A 19,070-nucleotide genomic window follows, 5' to 3' on the forward strand; every position below is an offset into this window, starting at 1 on the left:
TTTAGTTTGTGATTGGTTTCTCTTTCTCCAATATTTTTATTAATTAGATTCTTTCGTCTTTGTTCTTCCTTTCCACTTCTAATAGCAGAGTTCTCAATAGCATTTGTCAGGTGTATGGCTTTTTCTGGTCTTTTGCTTCCCTTCCCATGTTGTTCTAGTTTAAAGCTCTCCTTACAAGTGTAGCAAGGCGACTTCCAAATACATGCTTTCCAGTCTTCGTAAGGTGCACCCCATCTCTAGCAAGTAGTCCATCGTATAAGTAGTTCACTCCGTGATCCAGAAATCCAAATCGTTGCTGACGGCACCATCGACGTAGCCAGTTGTTCACCTGCAGAATCTTATTCCACCTCCTTGTTCCATGGCCATCCACTGGGAGGATGGAAGAGAAGACCACCTGCGCTCCCAGTTCTTTCACTTTCTTGCCTAAGTCTTCAAAGTCTCTGCAGATGGTTTCCAGGTCGTTTCTTGCGGTGTCATTTGTCCCCACATGTAGTAGCAGGAATGGGTAGTCATCTGTAGCTCTGAAGAGTCCTGATATCCTGTCAGACACATCTTTAATTTTTGCACCTGGAAGACAGCACATTTCTCTTGAAGTTATATCCGGTCTGCAGATAGCGGCCTCTGTTCCTCTCAGCAGGGAATCCCCCATGACCACCACTCTCCGTTTCTTCTTCACAACATTTTTCTTTCTCCATCCAGGAGGACTCTGAGGGCGTACAAGGTTGCTGTTTGTTGGCAAAGTCTTATCCTGATGTATTTCTTCATCGTTTTCCTGCGTGAGAGCCTGGTACTGGTTTCTGAGCAGTATGGGTGCTGACTGCCTCCTGATCCTCCTGCTTCTCTGGGTCACATGTCTCCATTCCTCTGTTTCTTCAGGTGCACTTCGAATTTCTTCTCTTTCTGTAACATGAAGAGATAATTCTGCTCTGTCCAAGAACTCTTCACCTTCCTTAATGATCTTCAACGTAGCTAACCTCTCTTCGAGATTTTGCAACTTTTCCTCCAACAGGGACACAAGCTTGCATTTGTGGCATGTGAAGTTTGGCTTTTCCACTGGTAAATCTGTGAACATGTAGCAAGAAATGCAGCTCACCAAATGGCTCCTGGCCTCTTCCATCTTGAGATTTCTTAAAAACGATGAAAGATGAGCCAAATTTCGGCACGCGGTTTTTCTGATTTCCTCTTTTCAGCTGCAACGGCCAAAACCCAGTGATCGTTGAGCTCGCGGAGACTCTTCACTTATCCCAGAAGGCACTGGGAATATGCAAATGATCTCCTCAAGACTCTTCCCCTGGTCCCCTAGTCAGGAACATCATGCGACTGAGGAGAGGTGGAAAAAACCGGAGCCTCACTAAAGGTACACCGACAACCCCAACTCACCACAGACACAGATTTCCAATCCAAAACTGGATTATGAATTTGCAACCAGGGAAACCCCAGAACAACGGCATCATGCAGACCATGCAACACCAAAAATCTGCAATTTTCTTGATGGTCTGGGGCGACCCGCATGACCACCTGGGTCCAAAACTGAGGTTTATTTTTAGCCAAAGGAGTAGCATCAATCCCCCTCAAAGGGATAGGTGTCTGCAGAGGTGTCATCGGAAAGCCACAACGTTTAGCAAAATCCAAGTCCATTAGGTTTAGCGCTGCTCCCGAATCCACAAAAGCCTTGGCGGAAAATGTGGACAGGGAGCAGATCAGAGTAATTGCCAGAAGAAACTTAGGTTGAACACCACCAACAGAAAACGTGTGTGCAAAGCGTTTCTCTCGTTTAGGACAAACAGAAATAATATGCGAGGCATCTCCACAGAAAAAACACAGCTTATTACGCCTTCTGAACTCCTGACGTTGCGCCTTAGACAAAACTCTATCACATTGCATAGGTTCAGACGTCTGTTCAACCGGTGGCAACACCTCTCGTGCAATCCTGCGTTCACGTAAACGCCGATCAACCTGAATGGCTAATGACATAGAATCGTCCAGACCAGAGGGAACAGGAAATCCCACCATAGTATCTTTTACGGCTTCTGACAAACCCTTCCGAAAGAGAGCAGCCAAGGCATTATCATTCCAGGTAGTAAGGAATGAGAACAGACAGGGTGGAGGTGTTGGTTTGCTCCTTTCATCACAATGTGCTTTCCAGGTCATCCCCCCGGTTCCCTCACTTACATTTCCTTCCTTTGAAGTCCACGCCGTCAGACTCTTTAAGCCCTTCTCCTTACGAGTGGCGATCGTTTATCGCCCTCCAGGCTCCTCCCGCCAGTTTCTAGACCACTTCACCACCTGGCTTACTCACTTTCTATCCTGTGACATCCCCACCCTCATCATGGGAGACTTTAACATCCCCATCAATGATCCGCTCTCCCAGTCTGCCTCTCATCTTCTTTCTCTAACTTCTTCATTCGGCCTCTCACAGTTTACTAATTCTCCTACACATGAGGACGGGAATACTCTGGACCTGGTTTTCTCCCGTCCCGGCTCGCTGCACGACTTTACTAATTCACCCCTCCCGCTCTCGGACCACAACCTTCTTTCCTTCTCTGTCAAGAATTGTCTCCTCACCCGGAACACCCCCACTTACCACACTTATCGGAATACACGTACCATTAATACCCAACAGCTTAGGGACAATCTCCACACATCTTTAGCCCCCATCTCCACCCTCTCCTGTCCAGACATAGCATTGTCACACTTCAATAATACACTGAAGAATGCCCTAGATGAAGCAGCACCTTCTATATGCAGAAAGACCCGACACAGACAACGGCAGCCCTGGCACACAACGCAAACACGCTTTCTTCAGCGCTGCTCGAGGTGTGCAGAGCGGCAGTGGAGAAAATCTCTCTTAGCAGAAGACTTCATCCACTATAAGTTCATGCTCAAAACCTATAACTCTGCCCTTCATCTGGCCAAACAATCCTACTTCACCACCCTCATCACCTCACTATCCAACAACCCAAGACGACTTTTTGAAACCTTAAACTCCCTCCTGAAACCTAAAGTACAGGCCCCCATCACCAACCTCAGCGGTGAGGATCTGGCCACTTATTTCCTAGAAAAAATCAACCACATCCATCAGGATATCTCAGCCCTATCTCCTCAGTGCCTGGATCCCCTTCCCTGCCGCACCTCAAGCTCACTAGACATTTTTGAGCCTGTTTCAGAAGAAGAAGTTTCCAAGCTCCTCGCTTCTGCTTGGCCTACAACCTGCAACAGTGACCCTATTCCTTCACAGCTCCTGCAGTCTCTCTCACCAGTGGTCACCACTCACCTGACTAAAATATTTAACCTCTCTCTTTCTTCAGGTATATTTCCCTCCTCATTTAAACATGCCATCATAACCCCTTTACTTAAAAAGCCATCCCTGGACCAGAACTGCACTGCTAACTACAGACCTGTCTCTAACCTTCCCTTCATCTCTAAACTCCTGGAACGCCTGGTCCACTCCCGTCTAATCCGCTATCTCTCGGATAACTCTCTTCTCGACCCCTTACAATCTGGTTTCCGCTCTTTACACTCTACTGAAACTGCCCTCACTAAAGTCTCTAATGATTTAATAACAGCTAAATCGAAAGGTCATTGCTCCCTGCTGATTCTCCTGGATCTCTCTGCCGCATTTGACACTGTGGATCACCAGCTCCTCCTCACTATGCTCCGCTCTATAGGCCTCAAGGACACAGCCCTCTCCTGGTTCTCCTCCTACCTCTCTGACCGCTCCTTCACTGTATCTTTTTCCGGCTCCTCTTCCTCTTCTCGTCCCCTTACTATCGGGGTCCCGCAGGGCTCAGTCCTAGGCCCCCTCCTCTTCTCTTTATACACTGCCCCTATTGGACAAACAATCAGCAGATTTGGGTTCCAGTATCATCTCTATGCTGATGACACCCAATTATACACTTCTTCCCCTGACATCACCCCTACCCTAATTCAAAATACCAAGGATTGTCTGTCTGCTGTCTCTAGCATCATGTCCTCCCTCTATCTGAAACTAAATCTCTCTAAAACTGAACTTCTTGTGTTTCTCCCCTCTACTAACCTCACTCTACCTAACATCGAAATAACCCTGGAGGGTTCAACCATAACTCCCAAGCAGCATGCCCGCTGTCTTGGGGTCATATTCGACACTGAACTTTCCTTTACTCCGTACATCCGATCACTCAGTCGCTCTTGTCACCTGCATCTTAAAAACATCTCCAGAATCCGACCTTTTCTCACCTTTGAAACTGCTAAGACTCTTACTGTCGCTCTTATTCATTCTCGCCTGGACTACTGCAACTCTCTTCTGATCGGTCTCCCTCTTACCAAACTTTCTCCTCTCCAATCCATCTTGAATGCGGCAGCCAGGGTCATATATCTGTCCAGCCGCTTCACCGATGCCTCCATCTTGTGCCAGTCATTACACTGGCTACCTATTCGCTACAGGGTCCAGTATAAACTCATCTCTCTCACCCACAAAGCTCTCCACTGTTCTGCACCGCCTTATATCTCCTCTCTCATCTCTGTCTATCGCCCTACACGTGCCCTCCGTTCTACAAATGACCTAAGACTAACATCCCCCGTAATCCGAACCTCACACCTCCGCCTCCAAGACTTCTCTCGTGCTGCTCCAGCTCTCTGGAATGCACTTCCCCAGGCGATCAGACTGATACCTAGCCCTGACCTATTCAAGCGCGCTTTGAAAACCCATCTCTTCAAACAAGCCTACCACATCAACTACCCAGCAAGCTAACTTTGCCCTGTTCCCTCCTTCCAAATATTATTCTGAATCTGCACCCTACTATTCATCTGTCTCCACACCCTTCATGCACATGATAACTGCACTTGATACTTGTCTATTGCACTTAAACACACGGGCTGATGACCGGATCATGCAGCTTTATATGAAAATCCCTATTATAATTGCCAGACCTGAATTAACAAGCATTTTTCACCTACTGTGTCCCCCCATTTCCTTGTAGATTGTAAGCTTGCGAGCAGGGACCTCACTCCTAATGTCACTGTTTGAATTGTCTTAACTTGTATTGAATTTATTGTCTGTACATGTCCCCGCTTAATTGTAAAGTGCTGCGGAATATGTTGGCGCTATATAAATAAAAATTATTATTATTATTATAAGGACCGCCCACTTTCGGAACTTTTGACAGTACAACTCTGCAAAATCTCGACCCTGGTTCAATGCCAACAGGGTCTTTTCAGCCTGATCAATAGCATTAGGTTCGTCATACAACAACCCCAAAGCTTGAAAGAATGCGTTCACATTAGTCAGAATAGGATCATATGGTTTCAAAGAAAATGCCCAATCCTGGGGATCGCCACGCAGCAAAGAGATGACAATTTTAACCTGCTGCGCGGAGCTCCCTGACGAGTTAGGCTTCAAGGCAAAAAATAATTTACAATTATTTTTGAAACTCAAAAATTTAGATCGATCCCTAAAGAATACATCAGGTGTAGGGATCTTTGGTTCAACAGCATGCGAACGAGCAAGGTAGGCGGAAATTCCCCGCACTTCCGCAGCGAGCTGCTCCACACGATCAGACAATTGCTTTATCTCCATTGAGAGAAAAAAAAAAAAATTCCCCCTACGGCCTCAGAGATATAGAGGAAAGAATATACAAACACCTTTTTTTTTTCTTTTTTTTTTTTTAAACACAATTCTTTCCTACTATAGAGTACCCTAGGATCTGCAGTATGGCGGGTGATTCTGTTATGATTGAGTCACCGTAGGAGGCAAAAACAGAACTGCTAGCTAAATCCAGAAAACCAGAGAAGTTGGCAGCTATCGGATTGCAGACCCCTGAACCTATCAATACAACTAGCAGTAGCCGTGGGGGGTTCCTACAATGCCCTAGACCCCTCGATCACAGCCGGAGAAATAACTAGGCCTAAAGAAAGAAAGGGGAAAACTAAACTGCCCCAGAGCAGACCCCAAAGCAATAGGCAGCCCCCAACATATAATGACGGTGAAGCAAGATGAAAACACTAACACAGACAGAAAGATAGACTGAGCAAATACGGGGCCCAAACTACCTACATAGGAAAGGACAGGAAGGCTGCTGTCTGCAATCCGTGAAAAAACCCTATGAAAATAAGAGCCAACAGACTGACAGTGAAAAAGGCCCTGAAGACGCTAGGCTTCAAAAAAGCTATGTCAGTGCTCAGGAATATTCTGAAGACAGAGCTACAGGCAAAAGGAGATTCAGCTCACCCCAGCAGGGAATGGCAGAATCCAGAAAAGCAAGGAAAACAAAAACTAAACACTAATGCAAACAGGCAAAGCAGAAAAACTTAGCTTAGAGGAGCAGGAATCAGACTGGTGTCCTAGAAGTCCACAGAGAAATCACCCGCAGGGCAGAAGGGCGTCGGCAGCCTTATATCCAGTCCGTGACTCCACTCAGCCAGTCATCCTCATCAGGCTCAGGTGTCTGATATTCAGGCTCATTACCTTCCTTCACCAGAATAGGGAGTTCACCAGATCTCAGTGACGAAGGGGAAAATGAACTCACAACACTCTATCTCTGTCAGTGACCTCAGATATAATGGAGGAGGCTCTGTCCTGTCAGTGACCTCAGATATAATGGAGGAGGCTCTTTCTCACTCCGTTATCTCAGATATAATGGAGGAGGCTATATCTCTGTCAGTTACCTCAGATATAATAGAGGAGGCTCTATCTCTGTCAGTGACCTCAGATATAATGGAGGAGGCTCTGTCCCTGTCAGTGACCTCAGGTATAATGGAGGAGGCTCTATCTCTGTCAGTGACCTCAGATATAATAGAGGAGGCTCTATCTCTGTCAGTGACCTCAGATATAATGGAGGAGGCTCTGTCCCTGTCAGTGACCTCAGATATAATGGAGGAGGCTCTGTCCCTGTCAGTGACCTCAGATATAATGGAGGAGGCTTTCTCTCTGTCAGTGACCTCAGATATAATAGAGGAGGCTCTATCTCTGTCAGTGACCTCAGATATAATGGAAGAGGCTCTGTCCCTGTCAGTGACCTCAGATATAATGGAGGAGGCTCTATCTCTGTCAGTGACCTCAGATATAATGGAGGAGGCTCTATCTCTGTCAATGACCTCAGATATAATAGAGGAGGCTCTATCTCTGTCAGTGACCTCAGATATAATGGAGGAGACTCTATCTCTGTCAGTGACCTCAGATATAATGGAGGAGGCTCTATCTCTGTCAGTGACCTCAGATATAATGGAGGAGGCTCTATCTCTGTCAGTGACCTCAGATACAATGGATTAAGCTCTATCTCTGTCAGTGACCTCAGATATAATGGAGGAGGCTCTATCTCTGTCAGTGACCTCAGATATAATGGATTAAGCTCTATCTCTGTCAGTTACCTCAGATATAATAGAGGAGGCTCTATCTCTGTCAGTGACCTCAGATACAATGGATTAAGCTCTATCTCTGTCAGTGACCTCAGATATAATGGAGGAGGCTCTATCTCTGTCAGTGACCTCAGATATAATGGATTAAGCTCTATCTCTGTCAGTTACCTCAGATATAATAGAGGAGGCTCTATCTCTGTCAGTGACCTCAGATATAATGGAGGAGGCTCTGTCCCTGTCAGAGACCTCAGATATAATGGAGGAGGCTCTATCTCTGTCAGTGACCTCAGATATAATAGAGGAGGCTCTATCTCTGTCAGTGACCTCAGATATAATGGAGGAGGCTCTATCTCTGTCAGTGACCTCAGATATAATGGAGGAGGCTCTATCTCTGTCAGTGACCTCAGATAAAATGGAGGAGGCTCTATCTCTGTCAGTGCCCTCAGATATAATGGAGGAGGTTCTATCTCTGTCAGTGACCTCAGATATAATGGAGGAGGCTCTATCTCTGTCAGTGACCTCAGATATAATGGAGGAGGTTCTATTTCTGTCAGTGACCTCAGATATAATGGAGGAGGCTCTATCTCTGTCAGTGACGTCAGATATAATGGAGGAGGCTCTATCTGTGTCAGTGACCTCAGATAAAATGGAGGAGGTTCTATCTTTGTCAGTGACCTCAGCAGGGCCGGACTGGGACTAAAATTCAGCCCTGGCATTTGAAGTTACACAGGCCCACTAGTCACATGGTGACTATATAATATCTTTGTACACTTGTAGGTTACAAGAAGTGAGAGGAGATTAACACGACTATATAACATGTAGTCACAGCTGTGCCCAGTATTTCAGCTCAGTCCTATTTATTGCTTTTAGGTACAGTACTCCTCCCAAACCTCTGTCCCCTTTTGTATGCATGATTACAGAATTCCTGGCAGAACTGCTCTCTATTGGGCAACCAAACCCCCTGGTCATAGCTGCCCCTATCATACCCCCCAACTTTTGAAGAAGGGAAAGATGGACAAAGACTGCGGCGCGCGCAGCTGCAAATTTTGGCCACGCCCGGCCACACCCATTTCACAACTAGTCACACCCATGTCTACGCCTAATCGCACCCATTTAGCACTGCTGATCACACTGACTGGTACTGAGGGCACAGTGGCTGGCATTATGGGCACACTGACTGGCACTAAGGAAGATAGAAAACAGAGAGAGAGAGAAAAAAGAAAACAGAGAGAGCGAGAAAGAAAGGGGAAATAAAGAAAGAACAGTGAGAGACAAAGAAAGAACAGTGAGAGACAGAGAAAGAACAGAGAGAGAAAGAAAGAGGGGAAAGAAAGAAAGAACAGAGAGAGACAGAAAGAACAGAGAGAGAAAGAAAGAAGTAAAGAAAAGAAAGAAAGAAAAGAGAGAAAGAGAGGAAAGAAAAAGAAAGAAAGAGGGGAAGAAAGAACAGAGAGAGAAAGAAAGAGGGGAAAGAAAGAACAGAGAGAAAGAAAAAGAGAGAAAGAAATAAAGAAAGATTCTACAAAGATACTATAGCAGCCCGGCTCCCATTGTACTGCCCACCTGAGCCTCCCGGTGCAGGACCTATCATGATCCGCTCACATGGCCGGCATCCCCGATTCCAAGGCGATCCTGCTGTCTGCGCTGTCGGAGGAGGACACGGTGATGGATCTGAAGCATTCCTGGTTCCGTCACAATCTCCTCAAGAAATTATCTCATTTCCGGTCAGCTTCCAGCACATCACTTCAGGTGGAACGTCATGTGTGTGTTTTAAAATGCTCCTCGGGGCTCCGCCGTGTACTCCTGTGTCCGTGGGAAAAGCACGCTTTGTATGCTTTGTACACACTTGGCTCCGCTCCGTACATCCCGTACACATATGGCTCAGCTCCGTACATCCCGTACACACGGCTCCTCTCCGTACACCTCATACACACACGGCTCCTCTCCGTACACCTCGTACACGCGCGGCTCCACCTCGTACACACACACGGCTCCTCTCCGTACACCTCGTGCACGCGCGGCTCCACCTCGTGCACACACACGGCTCCGCTCCGTACACCTCGTACACGCGCGGCTCCTCTCCGTACACCACGTACACGCGCGGCTCCACCTCGTACACACACACGGCTCCTCTCCGTACACCTCGTACACGCGCGGCTCCGCTCCGTACACCTCGGACACGCGCGGCTCCTCTCTGTACACACACATGGCTCCTCTCCGTACACCTCTTACACGCTCGGCTCCTCTCCGTACACCTCGTACACGCGCGGCTCCACCTCGTACACACACACGGCTCCGCTCCGTACACGCGCGGCTCCTCTCCGTACACCTCGTACACGCGCGGCTCCACCTCGTACACACACACGGCTCCGCTCCGTACACCTCGTACACGCGCGGCTCCTCTCCGTACACCTCGTACACGTGCGGCTTCGCTCCGTACACCTCGTACACGCGCGGCTCCTCTCCGTACACCTCGTACACACAGGGCTACGCTCCGTACACCTCGTCCACACACGTGGCTCCGCTCCGTACACCTCGTACACACAGGGCTACGCTCCGTACACCTCGTCCACACACGTGGCTCCGCTCCGTACACCTCGTACACACGCGGCTCCTCTCCGTACACCTCGTACACACGGCTCCGCTCCGTACACCTCGTACACACACGGCTCCGCTCCGTACACCTCGTACACACGGCTCCGCTCCGTACACCTCATACACACACGGCTCCTCTCCGTACACCTCGCACACACGCGGCTCCTCTCCGTACACCTCGCACACACGCGGCTCCGCTCCGTACACCTCGCACACACGCGGCTCCTCTCCGTACACCTCGCACACACGCGGCTCCTCTCCGTACACCTCGCACACACGCGGCTCCTCTCCGTACACCTCGCACACACGCGGCTCCTCTCCGTACACCTCGCACACACGCGGCTCCTCTCCGTACACCTCGCACACACGCGGCTCCTCTCCGTACACCTCGCACACACGCGGCTCCTCTCCGTACACCTCGCACACACGCGGCTCCTCTCCGTACACCTCGCACACACGCGGCTCCTCTCCGTACACCTCGCACACACGCGGCTCCTCTCCGTACACCTCGCACACACGCGGCTCCGCTCCGTACACCTCGCACACACGCGGCTCCGCTCCGTACACCTCGCACACACGCGGCTCCTCTCCGTACACCTCGTACACATGCGGCTCCGCTTCGTACACCTCGTACACACGCGGCTCCTCTCCGTACACCTCGCACACACGCGGCTCCTCTCCGTACACCTCGCACACACGCGGCTCCTCTCCGTACACCTCGTACACACGCGGCTCCTCTCCGTACACCTCGTACACACGCGGCTCCTCTCCGTACACCTCATACACACGCGGCTCCACTTCGTACACCTCGTACACACACGGCTCCGCTCCGTACACCTCATACACACACAGCTCTGCTACATCCACACTGTAAATCCTGACCCCACACATACTTACCTCAACCAGCACCATGACAACAGCAAAGCAGTCTTGCAGACACCAAGAGGCAAGGCTGTGCGCACAGGACCTGTGATGAGGTCACAGGAGGGGCGGAATCAGGGGGTGACATGATCGGGGGTCTGGACAAAGGCTCCTGATCATGTGACCCCCTGACTCCTCCCCTCCTGTGACCTCATCACAGGTCCTGCGAACAGAGCGAGCAGGCAAGCGAGTGTGACGCTGTGAGTGGCTGGGGGGGGCGTCTCATGCTAGGACGAGGATGGGGTGCGTGAGGGGGGCGTGGCGGCAGAGCCACAATGGCCGCTGCAGCTGGCAAGCGACCAGATGATCGGGCCCACGTGACAGCGGCCCAGCGGGAAAATGCCCGGTTGGTTATATTGCCAATCCGGGCCTGGACCTCAGATATAATGGAGGAGGTTCTATCTCTGTCAGTGACCTCAGATAAAATGGAGGAGGTTCTATCTCTGTCAGTGACCTCAGATATAATGGAGGAGGCTCTATCTCTGTCAGTGACCTCAGATATAATGGAGGAGGTTCTATCTCTGTCAGTGACCTCAGATAAAATGGAGGAGGTTCTATCTCTGTCAGTGACCTCAGATATAATGGAGGAGGTTCTATATGTCAGTGACCTCAGATATAATGGAGGAGGCTCTCTCCCTGTCAGTGACATCAGATATAATGGAGGAGGCTCTATCTCTGTCAGTGACCTCAGATATAATGGAGGAGGTTCTATATGTCAGTGACCTCAGATATAATAGAGGAGGCTCTATCTCTGTCAGTGTCCTCAGATATAATGGAGGAGGCTCTATGTCAGTGACCTCAGATATAATGGAGGAGGCTCTATCTCTGTCAGTGTCCTCAGATATAATGGAGGAGGCTCTATCTCTGTCAGTGACCTCAGATATAATGGAGGAGGCTCTATCTCTGTCAGTGACCTCAGATATAATGGAGGAGGCTCTATCTCTGTCAGTGACCTCAGATATAATAGAGGAGGTTCTATCTCTGTCAGTGACCTCAGATATAATAGAGGAGGTTCTATCTCTGTCAGTGACCTCAGATATAATGGAGGAGGCTCTATCTCTGTCAGTGACATCAGATATAATGGAGGAGGCTCTATCTCTGTCAGTGACCTCAGATATAATGGAGGAGGCTCTCTCCCTGTCAGTGACATCAGATATAATGGAGGAGGCTCTATCTCTGTCAGTGACCTCAGATATAATGGAGGAGGCTCTATCTCTGTCTGTGACCTCAGATATAATGGAGGAGGCGCTATCTCTGTCAGTGACCTCAGATATAATGGAGGAGGTTCTATCTCTGTCAGTGACCTCAGATATAATAGAGGAGGTTCTATCTCTGTCAGTGACCTCAGATATAATGGAGGAGGCTCTATCTCTGTCAGTGACATCAGATATAATGGAGGAGGCTCTATCTCTGTCAGTGACCTCAGATATAATAGAGGAGGTTCTATCTCTGTCAGTGACCTCAGATAAAATGGAGGAGGCGCTATCTCTGTCAGTGACCTCAGATATAATAGAGGAGGCTCTATCTCTGTCAGTGACCTCAGATATAATGGAGGAGGCAGGTCCTGAGGTCAGCGGGTGGGCGGTCTCCAGAGCGGTGGGCGTGGTAGTAGATGCCGGGTAACGTAGTGGTCACATGATCACAGAGGAAGGACAGCGACAGTGCGCCGCTGAGTACTATCCTGACTGGTGACATGTGCGGCTGACGTGTGAGCTACACAGCGGTGACTGAGATCAGCCGGTGCGAGCGGGCGCACAGGTCAGTGAGCTCCACCTATTACACCAGCATTATATAGCTGCATGTGCCAGCGTCAGCGAATCTTCCTGCATGTGCCCTGGTCAGTCAGTGGTGTCATAGCCTGTGCATGCAGCTTGTCTGTCTTCACACATGTGCCCTGGTCAGTCAATGGTGTTATAGCTTCTACACGCAGCTTGTCCTCACACATGTGCCCTGGTCAGTCAGTGGTGTTATAGCTTCTACACGCAGCTTGTCCTCACACATGTGCCCTGGTCAGTCAGTGGTGTTATAGCCTGTACACGCAGCTTGTTTGTCGTCACACATGTGCCCTGGTCAGTCAGTGGTGTCATAGCTTCTACACGCAGCTTGTCGTCACACATGTGCCCTGGTCAGTCATGTTAGATAGAGAACTGCAAGAAGATGAAAGTCTAGAAATTTAGAAATAATAACAGCAAGTTATTAGCAGACTAAAAATTAGATCTTTGAGTGTAGTGTGGGCTCTTCGGATGCTTCCGGATTATCAACGACCAAAGGGGCGGCAAATTTTTCGACCGCCCCAGGCGCCACAAACAGTTGCTACGCTCCTGAGGGGCAGGCAACCAATGGAGCCTGCTGCCCGCCAAGACCAGGACGCAGCTGATTGGTGAGATACAGTGCAGGAAGAATGGGATACAAATAGCTCTGTCAGACAGGTCAGCTGTTTGTCTGACAGGAATCAAAGGAAGAAACGCCCGCCCCGAATTTTCTTGCAGGTTGTTTTCATCGTTTTGTCGTGGTGTTTTTGTTAGCGGGAAAATCCCCCAACGTGCTTGGGGGGATTCTGGTTATGGTGTACGGTAATCTAAAGTTGATGGAGTGGTGTTTAATTTACATATTAAAAGTGTTATTTGAGGTCATTTATTTATTTATTCACGGTTATTCAAAATTTTAGTAACCCTTAATAAAAATGCCACGGCCATTTTATGCCAATGAGGTGTCAATGTGTGTTTTATTCCAGGTAAAGTTCAGTAGTTCATGTAGGTTTTGTGCTACCATGCTCCTTCACTCCTTTATGTGTAGTATGTGGGCCGACTGGGGGGTGGTCCCTTTCGGCCGCGGAACAAACTGGAGGCAGAGGCAGAAATCCGTTCAATCAGGTCCAAACTTTATTCGGTGTCCTCTTGACAGCCACAGCAGACACACCAGCTTCTGCTCCCTGGACTGGGTACCTGTCACCTTCTGTTACTACGATTGGCAAAGACCCTTAGGGTTCTTTCACCTTGGCTGCCATTAGGCCCACGGCCACAGCGCTTCCCCCTGGCTAAGTCTGCCCGCTGTACACCTACTCACTCTTCGGTGTCCCAGCCGTCCGGTACTCAAACCTTCCATCAGTCACTGCCGTCCTTTCCTGCGGCTTCCATCTCAGGGCCACCCCACTCTCCGAGTAACCGTCTCTGGCCTTCCTGAGCTTCTCCTCTCTCTGTCCTCTCCTGTGCTCTTCTCACTTCTTTCTTCCCTGTGGGTGTCTCTCTACTCTGCCCCTGGGACTCTCCTTCCTTATATCTCCTCTTTCTGGAAATCCCATTCTCAGTCCCGTAACTCCGCCTACCATGACTATGATGTTTCCCTAGCCTGAGGCTTGCTGTTAAGTCCTTTTCTCACTGCTCTCTGTCTCCATCTTGTGGCCAAAACCCGGTACTACGTTGTCTTGCACTAATTCCCAGCTGTTAACCATACACATACAATAAAGCATAGTGCACATCAACCTTTACATGTTCTTTCCATCTCAGACAGGTCCATGGGTCAGTCCACCCCCTACAGATGTACAGGAACTGTATTATTACATTGGATCTTTATGATGTTGCACTTTCTTCTCATTTAGGTCCCTACAATATTGGATCTTCTCAGTGGAGATCTTCTAAATAAGAGGATTTTCCTGATTGACCCGCCAAGGATGGATAGAGACAGGAGAAAGATGGCAGAGAGGATATTACACCTCACCCTAGAGATCCTCTTCCGGCTTACTGGAGAGGTGAGAGATTCTGATGACGTCACATTACATCATTCTTATCTATGGGAATAACAGATGAACAGAACTGGAGAGGTGAGGACTCTGGAAATGTCTATAGTGAGGTTTATTAATGTGTCTCTCCATATCCAGGATTACACAGTAGTGAAGACCTCTAGTGAGCACTGTGAGACCCTTGTGTCTGAGGGATGGGGGAGACCCCTGATCCCAATCCTGAGGCCTCCACCTCACCCCCTGATACATGAGGACATCAATGACCAGAAGATCCTCGAACTCACCTACAAGATGGTTGAGCTGCTGACTGGAGAGGTGACACTGCTGGGAATGCTGGGACATTATACAGTAACGCTATGGAGGGATCGGGGGATGACGGTATCATTGTATGTGTCAGGTTCCTATAAGGTGTCAGGATGTCACCGTTTATTTCTCCATGGAGGAGTGGGAGTATTTAAAAGGAAACAAAGATCTGTACAAGGACGTCATGATGGAGGTTCCCCAGCCCCTCACATCACCAGGTAATAGACAGGACTAAATACACACGGCCTATAATTATCTGTATGTAAGGAATGAATTCAGTCCCTGTATGTGTTTCCTCCAGTTCTATCCAGTGAGAGGGCAACACCAGAGAGATGTCCCCGTCCTCTTCTTCCACAGAATGGTTCAGAAAAAAAAAACAATCTTCCTCAGGATCATCAGGTAGGTGGTGAGAAGGTGTCATGAAATCTTTCTATGATGTGTAGAAGCTGTGAAGGTCTTGTGTTCAGTCTTGTATTACCGTATATACCAATATTATACAATATTATACAATGAAACACTTCAAAGTGCCCTGGATGAATTTGCACCCCCTATAAATAGAACACTACATCACAGAAGGCGACAACCCTGGCACACCCTGCAAACACGTTTCCTGCAGTGGTGCTCCAGGTGCGCCGAACGTCTGTGGAGAAAATCCAGTCTACACAAAGATTTCATCCATTATAAGTTTATGCTTAGAACATGCAACACTGCCCTTCACCTCTCCAAACAAACCTATTTCAACACCCTCATCACCTCACTGTCCAATAACCCGAAACGTCTCTTTGACACTTTTCATTCTCTACTCAACGCAAGAGTACAGGCCCCAACCACGGAGCTCCGAGCTGACGATCTGGCCAATTACTTCAAAGAAAAAATTGACCAGATTCGACAGGAAATTATCTCCCAATCACCTCATACCATGCACTGTCCTCCCTCCCCCACTGCATCTAACTCACTCTCTGATTTTGAACCAGTCACAGAAGAAGAAGTAAGCAGGCTCCTTGCATCTTCTCGCCCAACCACTTGCACCAGTGACCCATTTCCGTCACATCTACTCCAGTCCCTTTCCCCTGCTGTCACCCCTCACCTAACTAAAATATTTAACCTCTCTCTTCTGGTATCTTTCCCTCCTCATTTAAGCATACCATCATACATCCACTACTTAAAAAAACATCCCTCGACCAAAACTGGGCCGCTAACTATAGACCTGTCTCTAATCTTCCCTTCATCTCTAAACTCGTGGAACGCCTGGTCCACTCCCGTCTTATCCGCTATCTCTTTGATAATTCTCTTCTCGACCCTCTCCAAGCCGGTTTCCGCTCTTTAACTTCCCTCACTAAAGTCTCTAATGATCTAACAGCTAAATCAAATGGTCATTACGCCATGCTAATTCTCTGTGGATCATCAGCTCCTCCTCACTATACTCCGTTCTATTGGCCTCAAGGACACCATTTTCTCCTGGTTCTCCTCCTATCTCCCTGACCGCTCCTTTACTGTATCTTTTGCTGGTTCCTCCTCCTCTCACCTTCCCCTTACTGTTGGGGTTCCTCAAGGATCGGTTCTAGGCCCCCTCCTCTTCTCCTTGTACACTGCCCCTATTGGTCAAGCAATCAGTAGATTTGGTTTCCAGTACAATCTCTATGCTGATGACACCCAATTATAGGCTTCTTCTCCTGACATCACGCCAGCCTTTCTAGAAAACACCAGCGATTGTCTAAACGCTGTGTCTAACATCATGTCCTCACTATATCTGAAACAACCTGTCAAAGACTGAACTCCATGTGTTTCCTCCCTCTACTAATGTACCTATACCCGACACTGCCATTTCCGTGTGTGGTTCCACTATTACTCCCCAGCAACATGCCCGCTATCTTGGGGTCATACTTGATTCCGAGCTTTCCTTTGCCCCCCACATTCTATCACTGGCTCGCTCTTGTCATCTGCACCTCAAAAACATTTCTAGAATCCGACCTTTTCTTACTTTTGACTCTGCAAAAACTCTTACTGTTTCTCTTATTCATTCTCGTCTCGACTATTGTAACTCTCTTCTAATTGGTCTCCCTCTTACCAAACTCTCCCCCCTCCAATCTGTCTTGAATGCTGCAGTCAGGATCATATTCCTCACCAATCGTTACAGCGATGCCTCTACCTTGTGCCAGTCATTACACTGGCTAACCATCCACTCCAGAATTCAGTATAAACTTATTACCCTCACCCACAAAGCCCTCCATGGCTCAGCACCACCTTACATCTCCTCCCTTGTTTAAGTATACCACCCTACACGCGCCCTCCGTTCTACTGAAGACCTAAGGTTAGCATCCTCAATAATCAGAACCTCCCACTCCCGTCTCCAAGACTTTACACATGCTGCACCAATTCTTTGGAATGCACTTCCCAGGCCAATACGATTAGTTCCCAATCCCCACAATTTTAAGCCTGCCCTGAAAACGCATTTATTCAGACTGGCCTATCGCCTCAACACATTAACCTAATCTATCCCTGTGTGGCACAACCAAAAGTTTTACCATAACCAGGTTCCCCGCATCATGTTCCCACATGCTTTATGCATCCATTAGTCCTCTGTGTTTGTACTGTTACACACTTAACATTATGGCTGGTCCATACAATCAGGGTAATTGTTACCACCCACCTTTCGTGTCTACCTTTATTCCTCATAGATTGTAAGCTTGCGAGCAGGGCCCTCATTCCTCTTAGTATTTGTTTTAATCTATGTGATTATTGTTATGCTGTAATGTCTATTGTCTGTACAAATCCCCTCTGAAATGTAAAGTGCTGCGGAATATGTCGGCGCTATAGAAATAAAATTTATTAATATTATTATTATACACCGAATTGACAATTTATTAGAGACACCGGCTCTTTCATGATTGGCATATCCCTGTATGAAAATTAGACCAATGATCGCAGAATACAGCATATAAAAAATGATCTGTTTACACATTAAAATAGGAAATGTGTGCAATCAGAACAATATCGAATGAGGTATGGTCATCTGTATTAGGGTTATGGACAGTTTTTAAGCGCAACAATGTCTATAGTATACTGGGAATGTTGGGTTTGAGGAATAATAGCCAATCAAATGGGAACCTTTGGATGTAAAAAACTAATCGAGTAAGCAATGAATAATCATTCTGAGGAACATGTGATCCTCACGCTTTTGTAAATTGCAGCTGAATACAGAAGTGGTGACCAACTAATATGTCCGAATGCATCTGTAGTTCCTTAGCATAGATAGCCTAATGCAGCAGATGGGTAGTTCCACTAATGTTGCTGTCTAATATGTACAGAATTTTAAAACTTCTTCGCCAAAAAGTGCTAAAAAAATATATAATTGACAGTAGTAGAAAATATTCTAATCAGATGAATCCAAATTTATGTTGCAATATGCTGATGAGAGGGTCAGAATTTGGTAACAGCAGCATGGACCAATGTACCCTTCATGTCACATTCTGTGTAATATAATATCTTTAGAATGATGGATCTTTGGACTCTAGTGCTTACGTAATCATGGTGCCAAGCAAGTTCATCACTTCCTGGTGTAGTGACCAGAAAAACCATTACTAATGTATGTTATATGTCATATGGTAAATGTGTTCTCTATTCCTTACATGATTGCATTTGTAACACCGATTTCCCGTCTTACCTTGGGAGAAGGTAAATTATTTAATATTATGCTGCCCTCTCCTGCCTTGTTTTGATATTACAACTTGTAGTACTATACTGCCCTCTTCTGCCTTAGTTTGGCATTGCAACTTGTTTAACTGATTTGAAAATAAGTGGCAGTTGGAGGTGTGAGGGAGACTGAAAAGGTAGTGTTACGTGCGGCTTTGTTGGTGAGAGGAGGTAGGAAATTGAGGCTCCTCGTCTAGGACAAGCGGGTAGTACATATAGCACTTTTTTTTGGAGTGCCCCGCGTTTACAGCAACAGAGTGCTGACAAGCGAAGGAGCTACAGAGCTGCAGATTTTTCCGGATACTCCGATCCGATTAAGGTTAGCTATTCCTCCCCCTTCACGCAGCACAGTTAATCAAATGAAAAGTTACTGCCATCCTCCCAAGGCCGGGACCGAGAAAAGGCTTTGACTGACATAATGTGTAAGGAAAATTGTATCTGCTACCCATGACTGTTATATGGAAAAACATAAGAATTGTTACAAGTA

The 19,070-nt window shown here is 47.7% G+C and overlaps 2 protein-coding genes across 2 annotated transcripts in view; both read left to right on the plus strand.

Moving 5' to 3' along the window:
• The window catches only part of LOC141073676 (uncharacterized), a 502,533-nt gene that overhangs the window by 148,187 nt on the left and 335,276 nt on the right, over positions 1-19,070 (plus strand). The gene's annotated exons all lie outside the window — the stretch shown is intronic.
• Positions 10,977-19,070, plus strand: part of LOC141070474 (uncharacterized) — a 79,314-nt gene continuing 71,220 nt past the window's right edge. The window contains 5 exon segments of the mRNA XM_073559491.1: positions 10,977-11,048; positions 14,447-14,596; positions 14,726-14,902; positions 14,985-15,108; positions 15,192-15,289. Coding sequence (XP_073415592.1) covers positions 14,519-14,596; positions 14,726-14,902; positions 14,985-15,108; positions 15,192-15,289 — 477 coding nt within the window. The 5' untranslated portion in view covers positions 10,977-11,048; positions 14,447-14,518.

Source organism: Dendrobates tinctorius, unplaced genomic scaffold, assembly GCF_039654945.1.
Source record: "Dendrobates tinctorius isolate UK_male_01 unplaced genomic scaffold, ASM3965494v1 ptg000014l, whole genome shotgun sequence".
Lineage (NCBI taxonomy): Eukaryota > Metazoa > Chordata > Amphibia > Anura > Dendrobatidae > Dendrobates > Dendrobates tinctorius.